The 26,049-nt window shown below is 38.4% G+C and overlaps 1 protein-coding gene and 1 pseudogene across 2 annotated transcripts in view; both read left to right on the top strand.

Moving 5' to 3' along the window:
- The window catches only part of FMO5 (flavin containing dimethylaniline monoxygenase 5), a 35,066-nt gene extending 14,619 nt beyond the window's left edge, over positions 1-20,447 (top strand). For both annotated transcript variants that reach the window (XM_043576017.1, XM_043576016.1), the window contains exons 3-9: positions 1,502-1,690; positions 3,176-3,338; positions 4,385-4,527; positions 7,393-7,592; positions 13,102-13,454; positions 15,238-15,310; positions 17,961-20,447. In XM_043576017.1, coding sequence (XP_043431952.1) covers positions 1,502-1,690; positions 3,176-3,338; positions 4,385-4,527; positions 7,393-7,592; positions 13,102-13,454; positions 15,238-15,310; positions 17,961-18,306 — 1,467 coding nt within the window. In that variant the 3' untranslated portion in view covers positions 18,307-20,447. The remainder of the gene's footprint in view (positions 1-1,501; positions 1,691-3,175; positions 3,339-4,384; positions 4,528-7,392; positions 7,593-13,101; positions 13,455-15,237; positions 15,311-17,960) is intronic.
- A 1,502-nt stretch (positions 20,448-21,949) lies between these two features.
- Positions 21,950-22,994, top strand: LOC122481044 (annotated as a pseudogene).
- The last annotated feature ends 3,055 nt before the right edge of the window (positions 22,995-26,049 follow it).

Here is a 26,049-nt window from a genome sequence, read left to right as displayed (position 1 = left end):
TACTACCTCCTTCATAAATCAACTTGTTTTTCCTATTTTCAGGCTATACTGACTTAAAAATAAATGAAATAGGGGCACTGGGGGGCTCAGTCATTTGAGTGTCTGACTTCAGCTCAGGTCATGAGCTCGCGGTCAATGAGTTAGAGCCCTGCGTCGTGCTGGGCAGCACAGCCCTGTCTGTGCTGACAGCAGAGCCTGGAGCCTGCTTCCGATTCTGTGTCTCCCTCTCTCTCTGCCCCTCCCCTGCTTGTGCTGTCTCTGTATCAAAAATTAATAAACATTAAAAAAATTAAAAATAAATAAATAAGTGAAATATATTCAGAGAGAACTACCTAACAGGAGAGAACTTATACAATGTATAATTATATAAATGTGGGTAGACATAGGTATACAATTGCCCTATGCATACATAGTTTTATGCATTTGGTGGTGAGAATATGAATTTAATTTTGTAATGTTACCTTTTTAACTAAAAATTGTATCATAGGCCATTTTCAGTGTTCCTACACAGATTTGAAAATTATAGTTTAGGGGCATCTGGGTGGCTCAGTTGGTTAAGTGTGCGACTTCAACTCAGGTCATGATCTTATGGCTCATGGGTCCAAGCCCCACGTCAGGCTCTGTGCTGACAGCTTAGAGCCTGGAACCTGCTTCAGGTTCTGTCTCCGTCTCTCTCTGCTTCTCCCCTGCTCACATTCTTTCTCTTTCTCTCTCTCTGTCTCTCTCAAATATAAATAAACATTAAAAAAATTTTTTTTTTAATTTTTTTTTTCAACGTTTATTTATTTTTAAGACAGAGAGAGACAGCATGAACGGGGGAGGGGCAGAGAGAGAGGGAGACACAGAATCGGAAGCAGGCTCCAGGCTCTGAGCCATCAGCCCAGAGCCCGACGCGGGGCTCGAACTCACGGACCGCGAGATCGTGACCTGGCTGAAGTCGGACGCTTAACCGACTGCGCCACCCAGGCGCCCCTAAAAAAATTTTTTTAAAGAAAATTATAGTTCAGATGTCTCCAAATTCGTTTTCTGCTATGGTCTCTTCACTCACATATTTAGAACTTCAGCTGGGATAAATGGAATTTCCAAGGGCTAGCTGCATATCTCTGTTTCCCAAACATTCTCTTCATGTGGCTGACCTGGGCTTACTCACAGAATGGTGGCTTAAGGTAGTTGGACTTCTTACATAACTGCTGACTCCTGCCAGATCAAGCTTTCTAAGAGACAGAGGGCAAAAGCTGCAAGACTCCTTAGGACTGTCTTGGAAGCTATTGGGTATCATTCCAACTTCATGCTGTTGGTCAAAAGCAAGTAATAGAGACCACTCAGATTCAAGGGGAAGAGACTACCCAAGGGCACAAATACCTGGCGATGTGAAGGGATGTGTGTGTCTGTATAACTTTTTCATTGCCATTTCTTTCAGAAAACTTTTTCAAATGTTTAGTGACTGTTTATAAACCATAAAGTTAATTCTCAAGTTGCTATGAATGCTTATTTACTGTAGGAAAATCCTGAAGAAGGAAGGGCCAGCATTTACAAATCAGTGATCATCAACACTTCTAAGGAGATGATGTGCTTCAGTGACTATCCCATCCCAGATGATTATCCTAACTTCATGCACAACTCCCAGGTCCTGGAGTATTTCAGGATGTATGCCAAAGAATTTGATCTTCTAAAATATATTCGATTGAAGGTAGGAGATTTTGTGAGTGTCTTTGTGTTTGAAGTTGTCAAATAAATGAATAGTGTGGTTTCATTTACCAGTGTTTACAAGTAAAGACTGGCTTAATATGCCCATATATCTATCCTATCCAGACAACAACTCTATTCTTATGTCTTCTCTGTGCCTGAAATATATCCATGGAAAGGTCCTTTTTCTGTATATTTTGGGCTTCAGATCTTGGAAGCCACCTGCCAGAATGGTTCCATTCCTTCATTTTATACTATTTAATTGCAATAAAACAAATGAGAGGAAATGTTTTCCCAGTTAGAGAGGGGAACTGACAGATATGGGAACTTAAAACCTTCTCAGTCTGCCACAACTTACCTGCTACTGCTTAGCCTTTTATACTTTCTGAAGTACTTGCCAATGCATTAGTTTTATGTGATCACAACAACCCAGTGAAGCAGTTATTGGGAACTTATTGAGGAAGCCAAGAAGTTAACTCTGGTGTAGAAGAAAGAACACTGAAATGGGGAATGAAAATTTGAGTCCTAGTCTTTGCTCTACCACTAATCAACTTGTGACCTCAGGCAAGTAAGTTCCTAAACTTTGATGTCTCTTGTTTGTAAAAATTTTCTTGTTTGTAAAACAAGATGGTTGTACTAGATCACTCCAATGGTTCCTTACTGTTAAGTCTTCCATGATTTTTCTGTCATCTTTAACCATGCCCATAAAAAACAAAACAAAACAACAACAACACAGATATTTCTGACAACTGGCAAAAAGCCTAAATCTTCTACCTTTTTGTTTCCCCCTGTGATGAGAACTATTTGGATCTACTCTCTCAACAACTTTTTTTTTTAATTTTTTTTTAGTGTTTTATTTATTTTTGAGACAGAGAGAGACTGAGCATGAGCAGGGGAGGGGCAGAGACAGAGGGAGACACAGAATCTGAAGCAGGCTCCAGGCTCTGAGCTGTCAGCACAGAGCCTGACGCAGGGCTCGAACTCACGAACCGCAAGATCATGACCTGCACAGAAATCAGACACTTAACTGACTGAGCCACCCAGGTGCCCCAGAGCTACCCAGGCACCCCTCAACAACTTTCAAATAGGACTTGTCTGGAGGTCAGGGGAGGAATAGGCACTTAATGCATGGGGTGTCTCAGAAGCACTGGAGAAGCCGAAGTTCTATTCGAGTGTCGCATGACATCTCAGGTACTGGTCTAAGAGAACTAGTAATTTGCACTTTTCTAGAAGCAGGGGAGAGTGCGACATTATCCTGCCATTTTATTTAGCCTGCCTCATGGGAGTTTTCTCACTCTGACCCCAGCCCCAAACAAAAAAGTTCTTATTTGTGAAATATGAAAATTAAATATTCCTGCATTAGCTGTATTATGTGATATCATATGTGATATCATATGTGTTAATACCCTGCAAAGAGAGACATGTCAGGGAAGATGTCCACTGTACAGGCTATGGTTACAGTCTCCCGTAGCTATCACTTTTCTTTCAGACCACTGTGTGCAGTGTGAAGAAGCAGCCTGATTTCTCCACTTCAGGCCAATGGGAGGTAGTTACAGAATCTGAAGGGGAAAAGGAGGTAAATGTCTTTGATGGAGTCATGGTTTGCACCGGCCATCACACCAATGCTCACTTACCCTTGGAAAGCTTCCCTGGTGAGTAGTCTACAAGGAGGGAAGCCTGTGTGCCATGCCCGTGATTGATCTCTGAGGAATGGGAAAATGGTGGTCTAAGTGATTCCTACCTTGGGATGAAAAAAGGGCTTATAATAATTCTACATGTTCCCCTGAAAGATGTTGGGGTGACTTTGATTATTGCCATTTGGGAGGCAGAAATAACATTATTTTCAGGGACTAGAGAAAAATTAGAAGGCTCTATCTTTGGTTTCACAACAACCTTAGTTTTTCTAAGGATCAAAAGAAAGAACATGAACTTGAAGGTTGAAGGATTTTTCAGCAATTGAGGAAACAAATGAATATTGAGTTTCTAAGGAAGAAATTAAAACTTCAAGAAAGAAGTTAATTATAGTCTTTGACCTGGATTTTCATTTTGAAAAAAACAAAGCACTCTATTTATTATATTCTAGAGTATATGAAAACATATAAACTCCAATTGAAATGGAAGTATTTAATTTAATTTTAAGTTTATTTCTTTTGAGACAGAAAGAGAGAGAGAGAATGCACACGAGCATGTGTGTGTGCACACAGGAACAGGGGAGAGGCAGAGGGAGAGGGAGAGGGAGAGAGAGAACCCCAAGCAGGTTCCTCACCCTCGGCATGGAGCAGCCTGACTCAGGGCTTGATCTGCAAACCGTGAGATTATGACCTGAGGGAAATCAAGTCAGTTGGCTTAACCAACTGAGCCACCCAGGCACCCCAAAAGTAGGTATTTAAAGAGGATGAAAAGACAAAAGATAATAGAGATTTTCTGAAGGAGTTTGGATTTGGGAGTCCACAAGTCCAAAATATAAACAGATCCTGAGTTAAGCCGACTATTCATGATAAGGAAATCACAAGATTCTGCTCTGAGACTGTGAGAAAAGAAAATAGGCAAATATATTCAGAAGGCAAGAGTGCAGCTGTGTAAAGGGAGACTATATGGAAATGTGTGCTTAAACTCTACACACCGCTAACAGAATGAATGATTTGACAAATGATAGCAGATAAACCTCATCGGATAATTCTTTTCCCTTCCCTTGCAGGAATTGAGAAGTTCAAAGGACAGTACTTCCACAGCCGGGACTATAAGAATCCAGAGAGTTTCACTGGAAAGAGAGTCATTGTAATTGGCATTGGAAATTCTGGAGGGGATCTGGCTGTGGAAATTTCCCACACAGCCAAGCAGGTTTGAATCAGTAAATTACTTTGCTTCACCAAAGAAGCTGTATGTGGACCCAACATAGAGTATAAATACCTCTTCATATAGCCCATATAGCAGCAAACACAGGGCTTGGCTCTGTGACCTCAGTTGGCAACACTATGTTGATGATATGAAGGAGCCAACATTCCCTGTTAGATTCCCATCATTCAGTTGACCTCACACTAAAGAATCCCAGTGATCCCAATCAGCTCTCTCTTCTGAATGTGCTTCTGACTTTAAAGACCATGCAGTTCCTTGGGGAGTTTGGTCGAATGCAGCCTTCAGAGTGTGGCTCTTGTTTAGGACAGCAGAAGTGCCACAGTCTTACGTGAAGGAAAGCACACTGGTTTAGCTGAAGGCTTTGTGCTCATAGGATGGTGGGGGAATTTTCCTCTTCTCTCCCCAAATGGAAAAAAAGAAGCAGTCTAATCTTTCCGAAGATAACGTGGATATCAGTATGGAAAGCATCCACACTGCGGTACATGCAAGTTCGCCTCAGCCTCTGCATACAGTTCAGTAATAGAAGGACATTCACCCTAAAGCAATTTCTATGTCCTAGAGGTCTTTTTTGTTTTTTATCATAGATTTTGAACTAGGAAGAGAGTGCCTTCATTGTAAATTCCTAGAAAAAGATGTGTCGTTGTTACATTTTGTTATTCGTGTCTTTATTGAATCATAACTTTATTGGCAATAGGGGAATGTCTGGTTGTTTTCTAGTAACTTTAATTAAGCTGTGTTTCTCCACAAATATGTTTTAAATTACTATTTTTCAATAGAAGTTTAATGCTGCAACTTTGTTAAATGACCTTTACTCAGAAACTCCATTCAATAACACTTCTCAGTATTATCCCCATCCATCACCACAAAAGTAATTTCATATGTTATTCCATGCATCAATTCAACAAGCTTTATCAGGAAATTGGTATTAAAAAAAGGGTAAAAATGTGTGTAGGTGTAATGATGAAAGATTGTGCAAGGTATATGGTAGGGATCCAAACACGTTGAATGGTCAGTTATAAGGGCGCTGAGACTTCCATGCACTGAGGAACTGTAGATTGCCAAAGAACAAAGCATCTAGAGCGGGTGGAGATAAGGTGGCTGTGTCTGAGAATGGCCGGGACAATGCACAGCAAAAACCATGTCTGCGTGGCAGGGGCAGTGCCGACATCCCACAAAGCAAGCCAAAGACACTCACTTGCCAGGTTCTAACTTTTTGCTTTATGTATTAAATTGTATTTATTAGAATTTGTTTGTAAATCAAAAAATTTAAGTGGATCTGTAAGTTTCAGTATATCAAGGAAGTTTTGGTATAATAATTCTTGTGGTATAATGCTTTTGTGAAGAGAACATATCTGTTTCTTATAAAACAACTTTCCTCACATTTTTTCTTATAAATCCATTTTTTCTTATAAATATGGTGTTAAAACAAGGTATAGATAGAAAACTGAAATAAGAAGTATGATGATAACCATTAAGCATTTATTGAATGTTTACCATATGCCACACCCTTTGCAAAAACACTAATTCTGACAACAGCCTTGCGATGTATTATTGTCACAATTTTGTATGTAGGGAGCTTTTTAATTGAGACTCTGAGCATTTATAGGACTCATATACTTTTATAACAAAAGTTATACAGACTGCACATAAAGCTGTGTGATTCCTAGGACCATGCATACTCTTTAGACTATGATATGTCAAAGTGCTCAATAATGAGAGCCCATGCGGTTACCATCAGTGAGAAGGTATGTGTAAAGTACATTATCATCCCTCTGTAGACAGGTCACCGTTTTATGGAAGAGCTTAGACAAAAGACCATAAAGCAGGTAATTACATCCCCAGAAAGTCTTGTAGAGAAGGAGGTACTTTTGCCAAGTAACTGAATATCAATACTTTATCAGCTTCCTGTTGTTTGACTAGCGATCTACAGTTTGTCCTTTAAGCAGTCAGTGAAACAATTCTTCAGCAGCACAGGATTTGGGGTGACTCAGACCTGAGTTGGATATTCAGCCCTTCCATTTACTAGCTGTATGATCTCAGGCAAGTTATTCATCTTCTCATGCATAAAATGAGGATAAGAAGAACTACCTCAAGGGACTGTTGTATTGATTAAATAAAATATAGATAAAGGCCCTGGCACAATCACTTACAGGTCATAATTCTCAATAAATGGAAACAATGAGGATGATGTGTTGGGGAGACTAGAAGATGTGTATGCTAGACCCCCCACCGTGGAGGAAACACATTTGGAGAGACAGAAATGAGTGTAAAAAGTTTAATATGGATATAAATGATAAATAACAGGTGTGGGTTTGTTTTGGGGTTTTTGGGGGTGTTTTGTTTTGTGTTGGTAATAGTGCTAACAATGTCAAAGGCAAAAAAGGCTGAAGGTTTTGGATTAAATGATGTGCAATTGCTTTCAGCTCAACTGCTCCATAATTTTAAAAGAGTTGGACAGGTGGTAAGTGCTAGAGTAGCTCAGAGGATGGAGAGAAAATTGTCAGCCAGAATGGTCAGTAGTGTCTTATGGAGGAGGAAGACTTGATCTGGATCTTAACAATAAATAGACTTTGGAGAATTAAGAGGATAGGCGACTTTTCAAGGAGGCATAATGCCATTAAGCAGAAATGCAGTGGTGGTTCAGAGCAAGACACATTCTTAGTAAATGCCCTAATCTAATTGTACACATAGTGTTTGAGAAGGAAAACTGCAGAGAATAAAACAAAGATCGTGCAGGGACTAAAAAGAGAGATGAATGAGTCTGACTTAATCTTGAAGAGAGCAGGTGCTATCAAAGGATTATGAGCCAGAGCATGGCAAAAGCAAACCATTTTTTTTTCCATGCCCCAGGTTTTCCTCAGCACCAGGAGAGGGTCTTGGATCCTGAATCGTGTAGCAGACTATGGATATCCCCTTGATGTGTTAGTCTCTTCTCGATTTAAACATTTTCTTTTGAAGATCTATGGTCAATCATTAGCAAACAATTTTTTGGAGAAAAAGATGAACCAAAGGTTTGACCATGAAATGTTTGGCCTAAAGCCTAAACACAGGTATGTTACCAGGATGGGGGTGGGGCAATAATAGCCAAGGCACAAGAACAAGGACTGTTGGCACAGGTTAACAGAACTACCCCTACCCATACATTAAGAAAACCCACAGATCTGTGGAGCACCTGGCTGGCTCAGTTGGAAGAGCATGCAACTCTTAATTTCAGGGTTGTGCGTTTGAGGCCCATGTTGAGTGCAAAGATTCCTAAAAAGAAGAAAAAGAAAAAGAAAGAAAATCCACAGATCTGAGATCAGATTTCTATTTTGCCCTCATAGGAGTCCAAGATCTACTCATCTGTAATCTTCAAGCTATGACTCTCCTTGACCTTAACCATTTTATTATTTCCTCAGATACAACTTCTTTTTAATTTTTTTAAGGTTTTATTTTATTTTTGAGAGAGAGAGAGAGAGAGAGAGCGCGCAGGGGAGTGGCAGAGAGAGAGGGAGACCCAGAATCCAAAGCAGGTGCCAGGCTCTGAACTGTCAGCACAGAGCCAAATGCAGGGCATGAACTCACGAACCATGAGATCATGACTTGAGCTGAAGGTGGATGCTTAACCCACTGAGCCACCCAGGCACCCCACAAGTTCTTTTTACATGATGCCCAGTAAAAACAACAAAATGGGAGCAGAGGGCAGTGTTCATTCATTTATCCAACAAATACTGAACACACGTAATGAGCCAAGCATTATACTGGGCATGAGAACACAGAGACTAAAGACCTGTTAGTAATGCTAATACAAATAACAACACTTTATTTTTGAGGACTTAATATAAGACAAGCACAGTGCTAGACTGGAGTTAAATACATTATCTCATTTAATCCTCATTACAACCCTAAAGGTTAGTACTATTTTCCATTTCCATTTTGCAGTTATAAAAATTGACACTTAGAGAAACTAATTTGTCTGAGGTCACACAATAAATGTCAGACTCTAAAAATGGATTTTACCTTAAATACTCTAAGGAGGAGACAGACAATAGAATATGATGAATGCATGGAGTGCTATGGGGGTATGAAGGATGGGAGTCCACACAGTCAAGGAGGTAGACTATGAAAGCATTTCTAGAAGCTGATTTTGAATGCTTTATTCCCTCCAATTTTTTTAATTTATTTTTTTAAATTTTTATCCAAGTTAGTTAGCATATAGTGCAACAATGATTTCAGGAGTAGATTCCTTAAGCCCCTCACCCATTTAACCCATTCCCCTCCCACAACCCCTCCCACCACCCCTCCAGTAACCCTCTGTTCTCCATATTTAAGAGTCTCTTATGTTTTGTCCCCCTCCCTGTTTTTATATTATTTTTGCTTCCCTTCCCTCATGTTCATCTGTTTTGTATCTTAAAGTCCTCATATGAGTGAAGTCATATGATATTTGTCTTTCTCTGACTAATTTTACTTAGCATAATACCCTCTAGTTCCATCCACGTAGTTGCAAATGGCAAGATTTCATTCTTTTTGATTGCCAAGTAATACTCCATTGTATATATATACCACATCTTCTTTAGCCATTCATCCATCAATGGACATTTGGGCTCTTTCCATACTTTGGCTATTGTTGATAGTGCTGCTACAAATATTGGGGTGCATGTGTCCCTTTGAAACAGCATACCCATATCCTTTGGATAAATACCTTGTAGTGCAATTTCTGGGTCTTAGGGTAGTTCTATTTTTAGCTTTTTGAGGAACCTCCATACTGTTTTCCAGAGTGGCTGCACCAGTTTGCATTCCCACCAGCAGTGCAAAAGAGATCCTCTTTCTCTGCATCCTCGCCAACATCTGTTGTTGCCTGAGTTGTTAATGCTAGCCATTCTGACAGGTGTGAGGTGGTATCTCATAGTTTTTATTTGTATTTCCCTCATGATAAGTGATGTTGAGCATTTTTTCATGTGTCGGTTGGCCATCTGGATGTCTTCTTTGAAGAAGCGTCTATTCATGTCTTTTGCCCATTTCTTCACTGGATTATTTGTTTTTTGGGTGTTGAGTTTGATATATTCCCTCCAATTTTTTATCCTTTTAAATGCTCAGATTTACTTCCTACAAAATAGTAAGTACAATGAGCACCCGTACACCTTTCACTTAGATTCACCTGTTAGTTTGCTATATTTGCTTTCTCTCTCTCCCTTTCTCTGAAGATAGGTAAATCCCATCTATCCATCTGATTATATCACATCCATCCATCCATCCATAGATGAATACTACATATTCTTTCCTGAACCATTTGAGAGTACGTTACAGCCACTCTAACACACTTTACCGTACATTCTTTAGCATATATTGCCTAAGAAATAGGGCATTCTCCTACATAAACATAATACAATGATCACATGGGAAGTTCAGCATTAATAAAATACTATTATCTAATGTATCACATTCAAATTTCTTAAATTGTCCCAATAATACTATTTATAGCTCTTTTATTTTTAAATCCAGGATCCTTTCAGGTATTACCCCACTGCATTTTTTTTTTAACTTTCAAGTTTTATTTATTTATTACACCCCACACGTTGACATTAGATTCCCAGGCTCCTCCCCAACCCCATTCATGTCTAAATATACAGCATTGCATATATATTTGTGCAACATTATATTAACATTAAAATAAATTATAACATTAAATTATATTAAAATAAAACATTAAACATCAAATTATATTTTAAATAGCAATTGATCATACCATGCTGCTCCTGAAATTCTTCCTGCTTATACATTGTGTAAAACAATTGTTTCAGGTTCCTGCCTTTTTAAATAATTTTTAATTTAATTTTAATTAAAATTTTTTTGTTTTTGTTTTAATGTTGAGTCATAGACGTCCTTTCCATATTTTAGATTTTATTCTTTTATTGGATATGTCATTTATGAGTATATCTTCCCATTCAGTAGGTTGCTTTTTAATTTTGTTGATGATTTCTTTCACTGCGCAAAAGTTTCTTATTTTGGTGTAGTCCCAAAACTTTATTTTTGCTTTTGTTTCCTTGCCTGTGAAACCTATCTAGAAAAATGTTGCTAAGACTGTCAAAGAGATTACTGTCCATGTTTTCTACTATGACATTTATGGTTTCAGGTCTCACATTTAGGTCTTTAAGTTTATTTATGTTTATGATATAAGAAAGTGGTGCAGTTTCATTCTTTTGCATGTAGTTGTCCAAATTTCCCAGTACCATTTGTTGAAGAGACTGTCTCTTCCCCATTTCAGATTCTTGCCTCCTTTGTTACAGATTAATTGATCATGTAAGTGTGGGGTTATTTTTTTAATTTTGTTTTTTAAAATTTACATCCAAATTAGTTAGCATATAGTGCAACAATAATTTCAGGAGTAGATTCCTTAGTGTCCCTTACCCATTTATCCCCCCCCACAGCCCCTCCAGTAACCCGGTTTGTTCTCCATGTTTAAGAATCTCTTATGTTTTGCCCCCTCCCTGTTTTTATATTATTTTTGCTTCCCTTTCCTTGTGTTCATCTGTTCTGTGTCTTAAAGTCCTTATATGTGTGAAGTCATATGATTTTTGTCTTTCTCTGACTAATTCCACTTAGCATAAAACCGTCCAGTTCCATCCACATAGTTGCAAATGGCAAGATTTCGTTCTTTTTGATTGCCGAGTAATACTCCATTGTATATATATATACCACATCTTCTTTATCCATTCATCCGTCGATGGACATTTGGGCTCTTTCCATACTTTGGCTATTGTTGATAGTGCTGCTATAAACATGGGGGTGCATGTGTCCCTTCAAAACAGCACACCTCTATCCCGTGGATAAAGGCCTAATAGTGCAATTGCTGGGTTGTAGTTCCATTTTTACTTTTTTGAGGAACCTCCATACTGTTTTCCAGAGTAGCTGCACCAGCTTGCATTCCCATTACCCATTGCATTTTATTGTCATATCTCTTTAATCTCTTCAATTAAAATAATTCACCATTTTTTGACATAGATTTTTTTAAAAGAATCGAGCCACTTGTTTTATAAAAAAATCTCAAAATTCGGACTTGCATAGTTGTTCTACCTTTACTATATTCAGGTGAAATATTTTTGCTACAAATATTTACAGGTTTTGCCTTCTTGGTAGATCACATCAGGAGCCACATGACATCAGTTTATCCCGTATTAATGATGTTAGATTTGATCCCTTGAATAAAGTGGCACCTACAAGGTTGAAATTAATCAGTCGGGTGATAGTTTAAGACTATGTTCTTCAACAACTTTTCACTCATTTATTTCACCCAATTATGGAAACTGTAGCATCCACGACTTCAGTGATTACAAAATGAATTGGGGTTTTAGAACAATAAGAGATAGTCAAGCAAATAGGGTAAGGAAGTAGCATTCTAAGTACAAGGTCTTAGAATAATGAAAAATACATCTTGCTCTTGGACTTGCACGTAGCCTGGTTTGGCTGGACTATAATAAAATGGCAAAGATCAAAGAGTGATTGAGTACCTCTCCAGCCTCACTGAACAGGTACATTAAAACCTGTGTATCCTCTGCTAAATAAAACTTTTGAAGCGAAGACAGTCCAGAGCCATTGGAAGATTTTAAACAAGTGAGTAACCTAATAATAAATACATTTTGGAACAACTACTCCGAAAATGATGTAGAAGATAACTGAAGGGGAATGGAGAAGGAGGCCCTTGTAACAGTCCAGGTAACACAGAGAATAGATAAAACTATTCTGAGGATATTAAGAGGAGAAAGGGAAAGCCCATGTGAACAGATAGAAAACTCACAGTTTTGTGGCTTGGAAAACTATGTGGATTGTGGTACTATTTGTGAAAAGGAATAAGTTTGGAGAGAAAGATAAATGCTATTTCTAGGAAATATTACTTAACAGGCAGGCCCAGGGGATCCCAAGAGAATTCATTAAAAAAAAAACATTTTGATATAAAATTTCAAATCCTAGACTGTATGTAACCTTGGGCAAGTCACTTAACTTCTTTAGGCCTCAATTTCCTCATCTCTATAACCTAGATAATGACACCTGTGCTGGGTCTTTCACTGAGTTTATGTAAGACTCAAATAAATGAGTGTATATAGAATCCATTTACAAATTGCTAAATACATGTAATTTATTATACAGCTTGCAAAATGATGGTCCAATTCTAGCTCGTGGTGGTTTGAAAGTGGAAAAGAGACTCAAAAGAACGCTGATAGTCCAGTCTTATAGACCTATTGATATATGGATAGAAACTATAGGCCTGTGGCCATTTCATATCACTGAAAATATTACTATTCCTTGAGAAACCATAGATACACTCTTCAAATAAGACCATTTTTCTTTTACTTCTCCAACGTCTTCTCTTTCAGTGCCATCTAGGGCCCAACTTCTGCTCTGAGATCCAGATCTGTTCCAAGCTGGTATATGTTAGACCTTTCCCACATTTCATGGATAGACCAAGAGAGAGACCATTGACATATTGTTTAACTACTTCCATCAAAGTAGAATTTTACTTACATGTTACTAACATTCTATCTCACTCTCATTTCTCCTTTTGATCTGTATCACCACTCACAGAGCTCTGAGTCAGCATCCAACGGTGAATGATGAACTGCCAAATCGTATAATTTCTGGCTTGGTGAAGGTGAAAGGAAATGTGAAGGAGTTCACAGAGACAGCCGCCCTATTTGAAGATGGCTCCAGGGAGGATGACATTGATGCTGTTATCTTTGCCACAGGCTATACTTTTGCCTTTCCTTTTCTTGAAGATTCTGTTCAAGTAGTCAAAAACAAGATATCCCTATATAAAAATATCTTCCCTCCTAACCTGGAAAAGCCAACTCTTGCAATCATAGGCTTGATCCAGCCTTTGGGTGCCATTATGCCGATTTCAGAGCTCCAAGGACGCTGGGTCACTCAAGTATTTAAAGGTAAGTGACCAGACAAGTTGACTAATTACTTAATGGTATGTTTAATTATGTTTATGTTCTTGCTTTTAAATAGGTAGAAAGTATGTATGACTGTAATAGTGCCTGGCATAAAATTAGTGCTCAAAAATTATTCTTGAATGAATATAAAGTAATAATTTATAACCATAGACATATATTGGAATCTCCTGGAAAATCTTGCCCCAAATAGGCATGCTTTGCCTCGTGATGTTTATTTTAAAAGTCTGGGGTAGGCCAGACATAGATCGCTAAGAAAGTGTTCCTCAGTTGATTCCAATGTGCACTCCAGACTAGAATCCACTCATCTATATTTTAGACAACTGATATATATATATTATATATATTATATATATATACAAAATATATATAATATATATATATTTGTGAAGCAAAAGTCATTATAGAGAAAAAGCAAATATAGAAATGGTGTGATTGATTTCAGCCAAAAATTAAGACCTGGTTAAAGACTAGTCCAGAATGTATAAGATTCAACCTCTCAAATTCTTACTTTCCCCCTTTAACATCCCCTATTTCGGTTTTGGCTAGGAGAACATGAGAAAAAACTTTAGGATTTGGGATAGTAGGCTCAACATGAATCAGGAGAATGATATGGCTTCTAAACGGCCTAATTATATCTAGCATCATTAAAGAACTGTAATATCCTAGAATTTACAACTGTTCTTCTCTAAACTGGTCAGCCCATACCCAAAGACATATTTTACAAGTGAAACTGGAGTGCATGAAAAGGAGAGAGACAAGAATGGTTCAGGGATTTGAAAATGTACCTACCATTTGAAGTACAACTGAAGGAGCTGGAGAGGTTTACCTACAGAAGATAAGATTCAGAGGAGATAGAAGAGTTCCCTTCAAATATTTCAAGAATGTCCCCTGCCAGGGGCAGCTGGGTGGCTCAGTAGGTTAAGCATCCAACTCTTGGTTTCAGCTCAGGTCATGATCTCATAGTTTGTGGGTTCGAGCCCTGCATCGGGCTCTGTGCTATCAGCACAGAGGGATTTTCTCTCTCTCTCTCTCTCTCTCTCTCTCTCTCTCTGCACCACCCCATGCTCTCTCTCTCCCTCTCTCTCAAAATAAACATTAAAAAAAAAAAAGAATGTCCCGTGGCAGAAGGATTTGATTTGCTCAGTATCACTTCAAAGGGTTGACCAGAACCAAGGACTGAAACTTTGAGGGTTGTGCAAAATCAGTGTAAAATTAAAAACAACCACACCAACTGTTTTTTGTCAGCTGTTGTCATTTCAAGATGAAATGGGCTGCCTCTGAAATTGTGAAAAATCCAAACAGAAGAGGAAAGCCTTATCTTTCATAGGACTTTAGTCATAAAATGGGATCAAGAGTTCATTTTTACTTCCTTCTCTCTGTGGTAAAGCCTGTTTGTTACTAAGAGTACAAATGTACCCTGCCCTTTATTTTGCTCTTTATTTTTCACATACGTTTGGGGCCATTTATCATTTCCTTATGTCCATATTTCATTTCCCAATTGGAAGATGGAGGAGGAAGATATTGATTGGAAGACAGAATCAGAGAAATCTCTCCCAAAGAGATAGTAGAATAGAGTAAGTTACCGTCCTTAATGGCATCATATTGTGGTGGTGATAGAGGAAGGTGATCCAGTGAATTGTAACCTACTCGAGTACAAAAAATTATTTTGTATTTCTTTGAACTCTCCATGGCATAGTAATTGTTAATAGGATTATTGTTGTCAGTGAGGTAATCTTACACTTAAAATTTTGATTTTTCTCTTTAGGGCTAAAGACATTGCCCTCACAAAGCAAAATGAAAGCAGAGATAGCTAAGGCTCAAGAGCAAATGGCAAAAAGGTAAGAGAGTGTGTGGTAATTTCCTTCTTAGTTCTTAATTAGAGCAACATTGGACTATGTTTATCTTCCCCGTGTTATTTTAAGGATTTAGATTCTATTTTTTTTATTTTTTTAATGTTTATTAATTTTTGAGAGACAGAGCACGAGTGGGGGAGGGACAGAGAGAGAGGGAGACACAATCTGAAACAGGCTCCAGGCTCCGAGCTGTCAGCACAGAGCCTGATGTGGGGCTCAAACTCACGAACTGTGAAATCATGACCTGAGCCGAAGTCAGATGCTTAACTGACTGAACCATCCAGGTGGTCCAGGATTTAGATTATATTTTGAAGGGAAGGGAAATGATAGTTTGTGTGACAATAAAATGGGGAAATAGCACCAAATGGTTTGAATATGCATGGAAAAGAACAGAAAGGCATTTAAAATCCTATGATTAGAACCTGAAAGAAAGATAGGAAAAAGCACATGGAGGGAAAATCAGGTATATTAATTTTGGCAGGATTACTTGAAATGCTAGTGGAGCTGCCAGACAAAGGAAGAGGGTCAATGATTTAATGGGAAGAAGATATGGCCCAGTCACAAACCTGTAGGTATATCTACAAATCAGCACAGGTGAGCACGGGGCTGGCTCAGTTGGTAGAATATCAGACTCTTGATCTCTGGGTCATGAGTTCAAGCCCCACACTGGGCATAGAGACTCCTTAAAGAAAAACAAAAAAACAAACCAGCATAGGCTACTTTGTCAGCTGTCATCATGTAACAGCACCCTCAGGTCACAGCAGCTCATGGTGTGAACAGTCTTTGTGATTTGGGAAGGTGGTAACATCAGCTAGTTGCTTAGTGCTTGGGTCAACATGGTAATTTAGCAATCTGCATTTCGGAACTTGAGTTTATACACTAGGTGATTTTTATTTGGACAAAGTGGAAGTTGATGGTAAGTTCCTAAATTTTTGTGCAAAAGTTAGGGGTATAATCATTCCAGACCCAAAGAGGTGGTTTTCTTTCATTGATTTTACTAGCATAACTCTCCCCTGTCTGGGAAGAGGAGAAAGTTTTTAATTAACCCTGATATCCTTTCCAGGTATTCTGCTGTTTTTCTCCTTTCACTGCCAGATTTCTACAATAAATATTCTACATTATATGCTCTAAATTCTCATTCTTTTCTTCCTCCTAAGCCTCCTGTATTGTAACTTCTATCCTTCTGCAACTGTTCTCTTGATGGTCATCTATGACCAATTCCATTTTTCTTCTCACTGGTGAGTTTGGTGCTTGTAAATGTCTCTTCCTTCTTGGAGTGCTTTCTTTCCTTGCTTTTCTGGCAGTAAATATCCTATTTCAACTTCCCGCCTCTCTTTCCCCTGACTTATTTTTGTCTAACTACCTTTTGACTGTGAGCAGTCCCCAAAGATACAATTTAACCTTTATCGAGGGTCAACTGTGTACGCACACTACGTGTTTTATATGCATGGCTTCATTTAATCCTCCCAACAACCCTACAAGGCTGGTACAAGTGAATCCCTTTTGATAAACCTTTATGAATACTCAGCTCTTGACCCACCACTGAAGGATAAATGTATGCCTACAGACCCTTCAGCCAACATAACATCCATAAGGGGAAGCTCTCAAATTCTTTCCTGTCTTCACTTCTCTTTGAAACTAGTCCCATTTCAGGAAATTGCTATTTGATCATCTGTCAGTTCCTCTGAAATTCTATCTCACTAATTCTACCTCAAATTTATTTTCTATCATTTTTTTCCTGTCCCTGCTTTTGGATTCCTCAAGCAATCCCATCTAATCTCAATTAGTTTGACTTGGTTTTTCTCTTCCTTCCTTTCTGTCCTACTCTTCTTTGTTTTATTTTCATTATAGGAAGAAAAGTTACCAGTGAGCTCTCTAAATCCCACTCCTGCCACAAGTATCTGTTACCACATTTTCCCTCTAAAAAGTTCTAGCTCTTCAAATCTGCACTTGGTGTAATGCCTCCACCTGGCTCTGTTTGGACGGCCACTACCTCTTGTGGGATAAGTCATCCCCCCACTCCTTTCAGGATTCCAAATTAGCACTGGCCCGGGGAAGTCCTGCTCTGTGGACCCCACTACCACTGCCTCATAAAACAATTGAGGATCCCAAATTTGAGAATTTTTGTGGTGAGTTTTCTCATAACATCAGAGTCTTCTCTGAATCTGCTATATTTGCCTCTCTCTATCCATCTCTGTTTTCCACAACATGCCTCTTCTACTGTAGGTAGCACCCACAGATATTCTATGCTCATATTCCACACTCATTCCTGCTTTATTCCTTCACTCTGCTGCTCCCCTGACTTGTAACACTTTGCTGTTTGCTAGCAGATATGTCTTCCACATCTTTCAAGGACATACTGCTCTATTTTAACTACCCTCTTCTAACATTTCTATTTAGCAATCTAAAACCACACAATATACCAAAAATCTTATATTCTCTTGTGCTTTATGTGTATCTATCTTCTATCTTCCAGTAGATTATAAGGTCCTTAAGGGTAAAGACAATGTCTTTCCTTTCTTCTTTGTTTTCTACAGCTCCTAGCCAAATACAGAGCCAATAACAGGCAATCAGAAAGCACTGATTAATTGACTGAATTATTGACAGGCCATGGCTTCTGTCTTCTCTGCTTCAGGTATGTGGAGAGCCAACGCCATACCATTCAGGGAGACTATATAGATACCATGGAAGAGCTGGCTGATCTGGTGGGTGTCAGGCCCAGTCTGCTGTCTCTGGCCTTCACTGACCCCAAATTGGCAATACAGATCATCTGGGGACCCTGCACTCCAATCCAGTATCGTCTACAAGGCCCTGGAAAATGGGATGGAGCCCGAAAAGCTATCCTCACCACAGAAGATCGTATCAGGAAGCCACTGATGACAAGAGTTATCGAACACACTAATTCCACGACTTCAACAATAACAATGGCCAAGTGTATGCTGGCTGTTGTTTTCTTTGCTATAATTGTGACCTACTTTTAGCTGTCCCATTTGTCATTGCCCCAGTTTTCTTTGGAAAGCTGCATCTAGAGATGCCTTCAGAATCTGATGAGATTGAACAGCTCTCGGCTTCACATTGTTCAGGAATCTACTTTTCTCTTGCCAAAGCATTAATCTTCTTCCCTCTTTTCCCTACAGTGAGACTCTAGCTTTTCATTCATATTGATTTCCCTCCCGTTCTCTTGTGACCCACCACTTTTTCCTTTCAATAACCCCTGGACTATGAGCTCAAGTATCCTTTCAGTCATCTTTGTAAGTCCTTAGCAGACTTCTTGACATGTGGTATGTGCTTAATAAATGTTGTCAATGTTATGGTGGGGAGAAGTCAATATCTGTATACTGGGTGACTGCATGGAACTCTGCTTCTGATAGGATTTGATATTCTATTAGAAGTTCAATCTTGGAGCACCTGGGTGGCTCGGTCGGTTCAGTGCCCAACTCTTGATTTCAGCTCAGGTCATGAACCCAGGGTTGTAAGATCTAGCCCAGTGTCAGGCTCCATGCTGAGCGTGAAACCTGTTTAAGATCTCTCTCTCCCTGTGCCCCTCTGTTGAGTGTGCTCTTGCTCTCTCCCTCTCTCTCTCTAAGGAAAAAAATAGCTCAATCTTTTGTTTTTAATACTGTAACTAAATGTAGGTTTCCTGAGAGATCAGAGAATTAATGGTCTTATATTCATCTAAGATAAGATAAATAAACACTTAAAACATTTTATTTCACTAGTGATTCACTAGTGTGTCTGATCCCTCGTCCTTTTTACTCTTTTCCGCTAAGCAATCTGTCTTTATTTTCTCAATGAAGAAACTACCTTCAACTTTCTATGCTCAGGGGTCATCCTAATAATCCAGCATCTGTGAATAGATTTGACTTGGCTGAAAAACTTGGGATTTTAAGTTAGCTGTCTGATCTTCTTTTGATCTCTTAGTTCCCATATTAGGATCCAACAAGACTTTGCCTTAGAAAATATGATCCATAGCTGCCAACTTTTGTGGTATGGCCTACAAATGTCATTTGTCTCCCCTCACTCCTACTTTCTCCTCTCCACTCCCTCACACACACAGAGTCTAAGTAGTCAATATTCAAAGAGGTTATTTATGTATTAAAACATGATTGATACTAACTAAATACAGGGGCAGTCTGCTTAAAACAGTTCTCTTAGGGGTGCCTGGGTGGCTCAGTCGGTTGAGTGTCTGACTTCGGCTCAGGTCATGATCTCACAGCTCGTGAGTTTGAGCCCCGCATCAGGCTCTGTGCTGACAGCTCAGAGCCTGGAGCCTGCTTCTGCTTCTGTGTCTCCCTCTCTCTCTGCCCTAACCCACTCGCATTCTGTCTCTGTGTCTCTCAAAAATAAAACAAACATTAAAAAAAAAACTTGAAAAAAAAAACAGTTCTCTTAATGGCATACAATGTAGTTCTGAAAAACAGCAAATGAAAAGCAGAGACTCCCGTTTATGTCCCAGGACTGCTGTTGATCCTGTTTTCTCATTTGTAGAAGCTCTATTCTGTTCTTGTCTCACAGAGTTAAACAAGCGTTAGCTAGTGGGCACACCAAATTTCATCAACAATGGGACTAGATGTACCAGCCAGGTTTGTATTCATAAATAAGCTGTCATGCAATACATTTTCACATTGCTGCCTGTCATATAACCAAAGGACAAATCTGAACAGCTAAAGAAACATTAGAAATTATTATTTCCCAATGTAAATGCACATAAGAGAACCAGAAATGTAAGAACTACAACTTGCTCCTAATCATTTAACTATTTGCTCATTTAACTATTTGCTGTTTAACTATTGGCCTAATTTACAGGTAGAAATGCCTTTTGAAAATTAGAGAACAAAGAAATGGTATTACTTCTTAGGTCTTTTTCCTTCCCTAAAACTTGTGATACTGGTGATTTATCATCTTTTAAAAACGGACTCAATATCTTACAATCTGCAGATTATTCTAGTCCAAAAGTAAAGGTTGCTTACTTCTTTTTCATTTCCTTCTTTTAACATATAAATTTGCCTTTTTTAACATGTAAGCTTATTGAATGAACAGCCCTTTAGTAATGTAATTACCAGTTATCAGCAATAAGTACCCCAATTTCCTCTTTAAATAAAAGTATGTAATTATAACTTCATTGACTCTCTCATTATATTTATAATATGCAAGGTTACAGAAAAAATCATTGGTTAACTTGTAAACCAAGCTAAAAGTAAGATATGAATAGGAAACCAAACTAAAAACAACTCCAGATACAAAGCCCTCACTGCTGATGAATGTGTACTAATATTCATCACTTTACCATGCTTTGCTTTTGTAATTATGTTGAAAGGTTATATCACTTTCCCATTATATCACTTTCCCATCATATTACACACACACACACACACACACACACACACACAGAGTCTTATTATGCCAAGAAAGTAAGAAAGTGCTCAAAAAACAAACTGATGGGGGTATGTCAAAGGGATACAGAAGCCAACCTAAAGTGGTCTCAATGGCCAAAGGTAGAACAATCTGAGCCACAAAACAGATGACCTAATATTGGATTATAACAAGGAAATGGGGCATAACTCCCCACTCCTTAAGTATAGGCTACAGAGAGTATATTCCTTCCAAAGAGAACAGTATGGAAAGGGGGAAAAAATAACATTACAGTGGAGAGATCTGACAAACACTGCCTCAGGTGCATGATCAAAATGAACATAACCAGTGAGTCATGTTGATAGTCATGCAGCCTTAATATGTGATGACAAGGGTACTTTATCCATGTGGTCTTCCTCCCCAAAAATGATAGCACTGTCTAATCATAAGGAAACGTCAGACAAACCCAAGTTCAGGAATATCTTACAAAATAGCTAACCATGTTGAAACTATCAAGATCATCAAAAACAAGGAAAGTCTGAGAAATTGTCATAGTACAGAGGAGCCTAAAGAGACCTGACATCTAAATGTAATGTATCTAGGGGCGCCTGGGTGGCGCAGTCGGTTAAGCGTCCGACTTCACCCAGGTCACGATCTCGCAGTCTGTGAGTTCGAGCCCCGCGTCAGGCTCTGGGCTGATGGCTTGGAGCCTGTTTCCGATTCTGTGCCTCCCTCTCTCTCTGCCCCTCCCCTGTTCATGCTCTGTCTCTCTCTGTCCCAAAAATAAATAAATGTTGAAAAAAAATTTTTTTAAATAAAAAATAAATAAATGTAATGTATCTAAAAACAACTCATGATACAAAGCCCTCGTTGCTGATGAATGTGTACTAATATTCATCACTTTACCATCCTTTGCGTTTGTAATAATGTTGAAAGATTATATCCCTTTCCCATTGTATCATTTGCATATAAGAACATTGGATAGGATCCTGGAACATAAAAAGGACACCAAGTAAAAATTACAGAAATATTAGGCATGTGAGTGTGTTCTGGAGGTACCACTGCCAGCACCACCACCACCCAGAGCCTGAGCAGAGCCAGAGCACAGCCACTGTGTAGGGGAGGGAGGAGGAGGCCCAGACCCAAGTGGGGGATAGATTCCCAGAAGTGGGATGACTGGATCAGAAGGTGTTTACTCTGTGTATAACAGTGTGTGTGTCACTGTAACTTCAGTGGCATTGAGTAGATTGTCAGGATTCAAACAGACCAGGTCATGTGTGAGTATAAGCTAGTGGTCCTTGGTTCAGGAGGCATGGGAAATCTGATCTCACAGTTCAGTTTGTTCCCAGAATTTTTGTTGAAAAATATGACCCAACAATAGAAGATTTGTCCAGAATTCTTCAGAAAGCAAGCTAAAGTAGATTGCCAACAGCGTATGCTTGAAATCCTGGACACAGCAGGACAGAGGAATTTATAGCAATGAGGGATTTGTGTATGAACAACAGCCAAGGGTTTGCACTAGCATATCCTATTACAGCTCAGTCCGTGTTTAATGACTTATAGGACCTGAAGGAACTGATTGTATGGGTTAAGGACGCAGAAGATGTCCAATGATTTTAGCTGGCAATAATGTGACCTGGAAGATGAGCAAGTAGTTGGCAAAGAACAGGGTCAGAATTTAGCAAGATGGTTAAAAAAAAAAAAAAAAAAAAAAAGGAAAAAAGGGTTAGGAAGATGGTGGTATGACCATGCCTTTTTAGAATCTACTACAAAGTTAAAGATCAACATTAATAAGATCTTTTATGACCTGGTCAGACAAATAGAAAAACACCAGCGGGGAGAGGCGCCTGGGTGGCCCAGTCAGCTAAGTGTCTGACTTCTGCTCAGGTCATGATCTCACAGCTTGTGAGTTCGAGCCCCGCTTCGGGCTCTGTGCTGACAGCTGGGAGTCTGGAGCCTGCTTCGGATTCTGTGTCTCCCTCTCGCTCTCTGCCCCTCCCCAACTCACACTCTGTCTCTCTCTGTCTCTTTCTCTAAAAAATAAACATCAAAAAAAAATTTTTTTTTAAAGAAAAAAGAAAAACACCAGTAGAAAAGAAGAAGCCCAAAAAGAAATCCTGTCTGCCGCTTTAGACCCACAGTAAGCAGCAGCTCTGGGCCAGATTACAGGAATGAACTGTGGCCTAACTGGGAAATACGAGCATTCCAGACTTCAGAAATTAAATCTGAAGAGGCTTCTCCTGTTTTATATATTAGGTGAAGAGTTTAAATCTTGTATCGGCTTGCACAATTTCCCTGGAGAAAAAAAAATTGCTCTCTGTATTATCACTTGGAAAATAATAGTACGTCTCCTTTGTAATAGCAGTTATAACAGATGTGAAAATAAATATACTTGACTCTAATATGATTACAAAAAAAGAGCATGGATGCATTTCAAATGTTAGATAGTATTACTGTAATCAAATGATTTCATATTGACCTCTTTATCATGATTCTTCCCTGTCCAGCACTAAAAAAGTTGAACCATTATACTTCATATCTGTAATGATACATATTATGAAATTTCCCCTCAAACCCATTGCACCAGATAACTTTTTGAGTCACTGGCTTCATTTTGTATTTAAAAAATTATGGGGGCACCTGGGTGGCTCAGTCCGTTAAGCATTCGATTTCAGCTCAGGTCATCATCTTACAGTTTGTGAGTTCGAGCGCCACATATAGGGCTCTGTGCTGACAGCTCAGCCTGCTTTGGATTCTATGTCTCCCTCTCTCTCTCTGCCCCTCCTCCCACTCGTGGTCGGTCTCTTTCTCAAAATTAAATTATGAAATACCCTTGTCATGATATTCTAATTAAAATTGTGCATAATCCTTTGCAAAAATGAGTCTTTTATAGGAAAAAAACTGGGATAACTGATTTCTATGGTTTTCAAAGCTAAAATATATAATAAATCAACTCTAATATTGCTTTTGGTATTTTACCATCAGATTAAATTACAGCTTTTATGAATTATTAAATTTTAGTACATTTTCAAAAAAACTAAAAAAATATTAATAAAGTATGGATTTTGGTTAATAAGAATGTACCATTATTGGTTTATTAGTTGTGACAAATATACCATAGTAATGGGAGATGTTAACAATAAAGGAAATTGGCTGTGGGGTATATAGGAACTCTACTATTTTTGCAACTTTTCTTAAATCTAAAATGATTCTAAAGTTTAAAAATTATTAAAAAAATAAAGAAATACATTTTTTTTTTGGTTCAGGGCTTGACCCAGAGCCACATTGTAGTGAAACTTTCTCAGAGAGAGGAAGAATATTGGATAGTATCATTCATTTAAATTACTATGTTTTCCCTTAATTATATATTAAGTTGTTCTAATAAAGCATAATATAACTTACTTTAGCGGGGCGCCTGGGTGGCTCAGTTGGTTGAGCGGCCAACTTCGGCTCAGGTCATGATCTCACGGTCCGTGAGTTCGAGCCCAGCCCCGCGTCGGGCTCTGTGCTGACAGCTCGGAGCCTGGAGCCTGTTTCCGATTCTGTGTCTCCCTCTCTCTGACCCTCCCCCATTCATGCTCTGTCTCTCTCTGTCTCAAAAATAAATAAACGTTAAAAAAAATTTTTTAAATATAACTTACTTTAGCAATTTTGTTTTCTTTGCTGAATAAATATAGACTACAATTGTAGAGAGGAGAAAACAGTGAAATAAGGTCAAAAGAGACCTCTTGAAATCACTTAGATAAGTTCTTTCCTGTAGCTGAGCAGATTGAGCTAATAGTCTCCACTAGCAAGATTTATGGTATATTAATGGTAAGTACATTCATAAATGAGATGATTTTGCTTATTACTGAGTCTGTGCCCTGTTACTTTTGTCAATGGCAATATAATATACAATAGGATATAAACATCCTCCATACTGCTTACTTGGAATTTTCCGAAGTGCTGTGTTTTTCCATGCTTCTCTAAACATTCTTTTGCTGTACCCTCCTCTTGGTAAATTCTCCACTTGCCCTAATGGCTAGCACTTCTTTTACCCTCAAGATTCACTTCATCTGTTATCTTCCAGGAATCTCTCACTGATCTCCAATTTGAAACAGGTGACCTTTTGCGCCCTTATCGTACCCGGTATGTTGCTTCATTTTATTTGGTGAATATTTTTGGCACCTATGTAATATCAATTGGTTCTTTCCCCTGTTTCCTCCTTGAACTACTAATTCTTTGGAGGAAGAGACTTTGTAATTACTCTGTATGTTCCCAGGGCTGCTTAAAATACAGTAAGACCTCAGTAAATTAGTAATTAATTAATTGAATGAATAAATTCAACGTATTTTTTAAAATAGAAATTTTTTAAAGGATTAAATAAAATTGTGAATATACCTCAATACACACATACATAAAAATAAAATAATAAATAATACTTTCATTAAAAAGTGATTGAGGAGCTTAAGGATGCTTAACATTTTGAAATGTCTTTCAGTACCTTGACACTTAAAAAAAAATTTTTTTTAACATTTAGTTATTTTTGAGAGACAGTGAGAGACAGAGCATGAGCAAGGGAGGGGCCATTTCTCCCAAGAGTCCTGGTTCCTCTTATTCGAGAATTATATTAGAACCCAAAAACTAGGTGCTAGGTGTGCTCATTACTACTGGGATGTTTTTTCTAGGCCCTTCAGAGGCCAGAACTTGGAAATACATGTGCATATACTAACACATGAATACACACATATTCATAATTATTTCTGTATTTGTCCATCTGTATCTATTAGTAAGGTAAACGTGAATTCATATTGATGTCTTCAAATCTAATCCAGGATTTAGAGATGGACATGCACAGTCCTCTCATCGTACAGATGAGAAAATTTATAACTAGAAAGATAAAGATACTTATCCTAAGTCAAACAGTTTACAGTTAGCAGTCTCTTTGTACCAAATCAGTACTCATGTGGTGATACTATATACATGTGTGTATGTGTGTGTCTGTATATATATATGCTTATTAATTAAGATGCTAATCGAAACACTAATTCTTCAAATAATCTAAGTTTATACTTTTGGAAAAGGAAATTCTCAGCAAGTGTTTAGTCATAAGTATCACTATAGACATTTATGTGTCTTTAAGTGCCAGGTTTGGGGTCATACCTAGCTGGAGTCATGGTCACTCCCTTGAAGATGTCAAGGTTGTGAGCAACTGAAGAGCAGGGGGCACTTAGTACTAGGCCCTTGTCAAGTTCTAAAAAATGAATGAGGTACACATATCATTTTTGGAAATACTGGCTAAATATTTAACCTGAGCCTTGTTTATAAAATGAGATATAATTATTCATTCAGCTTACCCTCATGGGGCAGTTTTGAGATCACATGATATAATT

The sequence above is a fragment of the Prionailurus bengalensis genome, chromosome C1 (assembly GCF_016509475.1).
Source record: "Prionailurus bengalensis isolate Pbe53 chromosome C1, Fcat_Pben_1.1_paternal_pri, whole genome shotgun sequence".
Lineage (NCBI taxonomy): Eukaryota > Metazoa > Chordata > Mammalia > Carnivora > Felidae > Prionailurus > Prionailurus bengalensis.
This window is presented reverse-complemented; position numbering and strand designations above follow the sequence as displayed.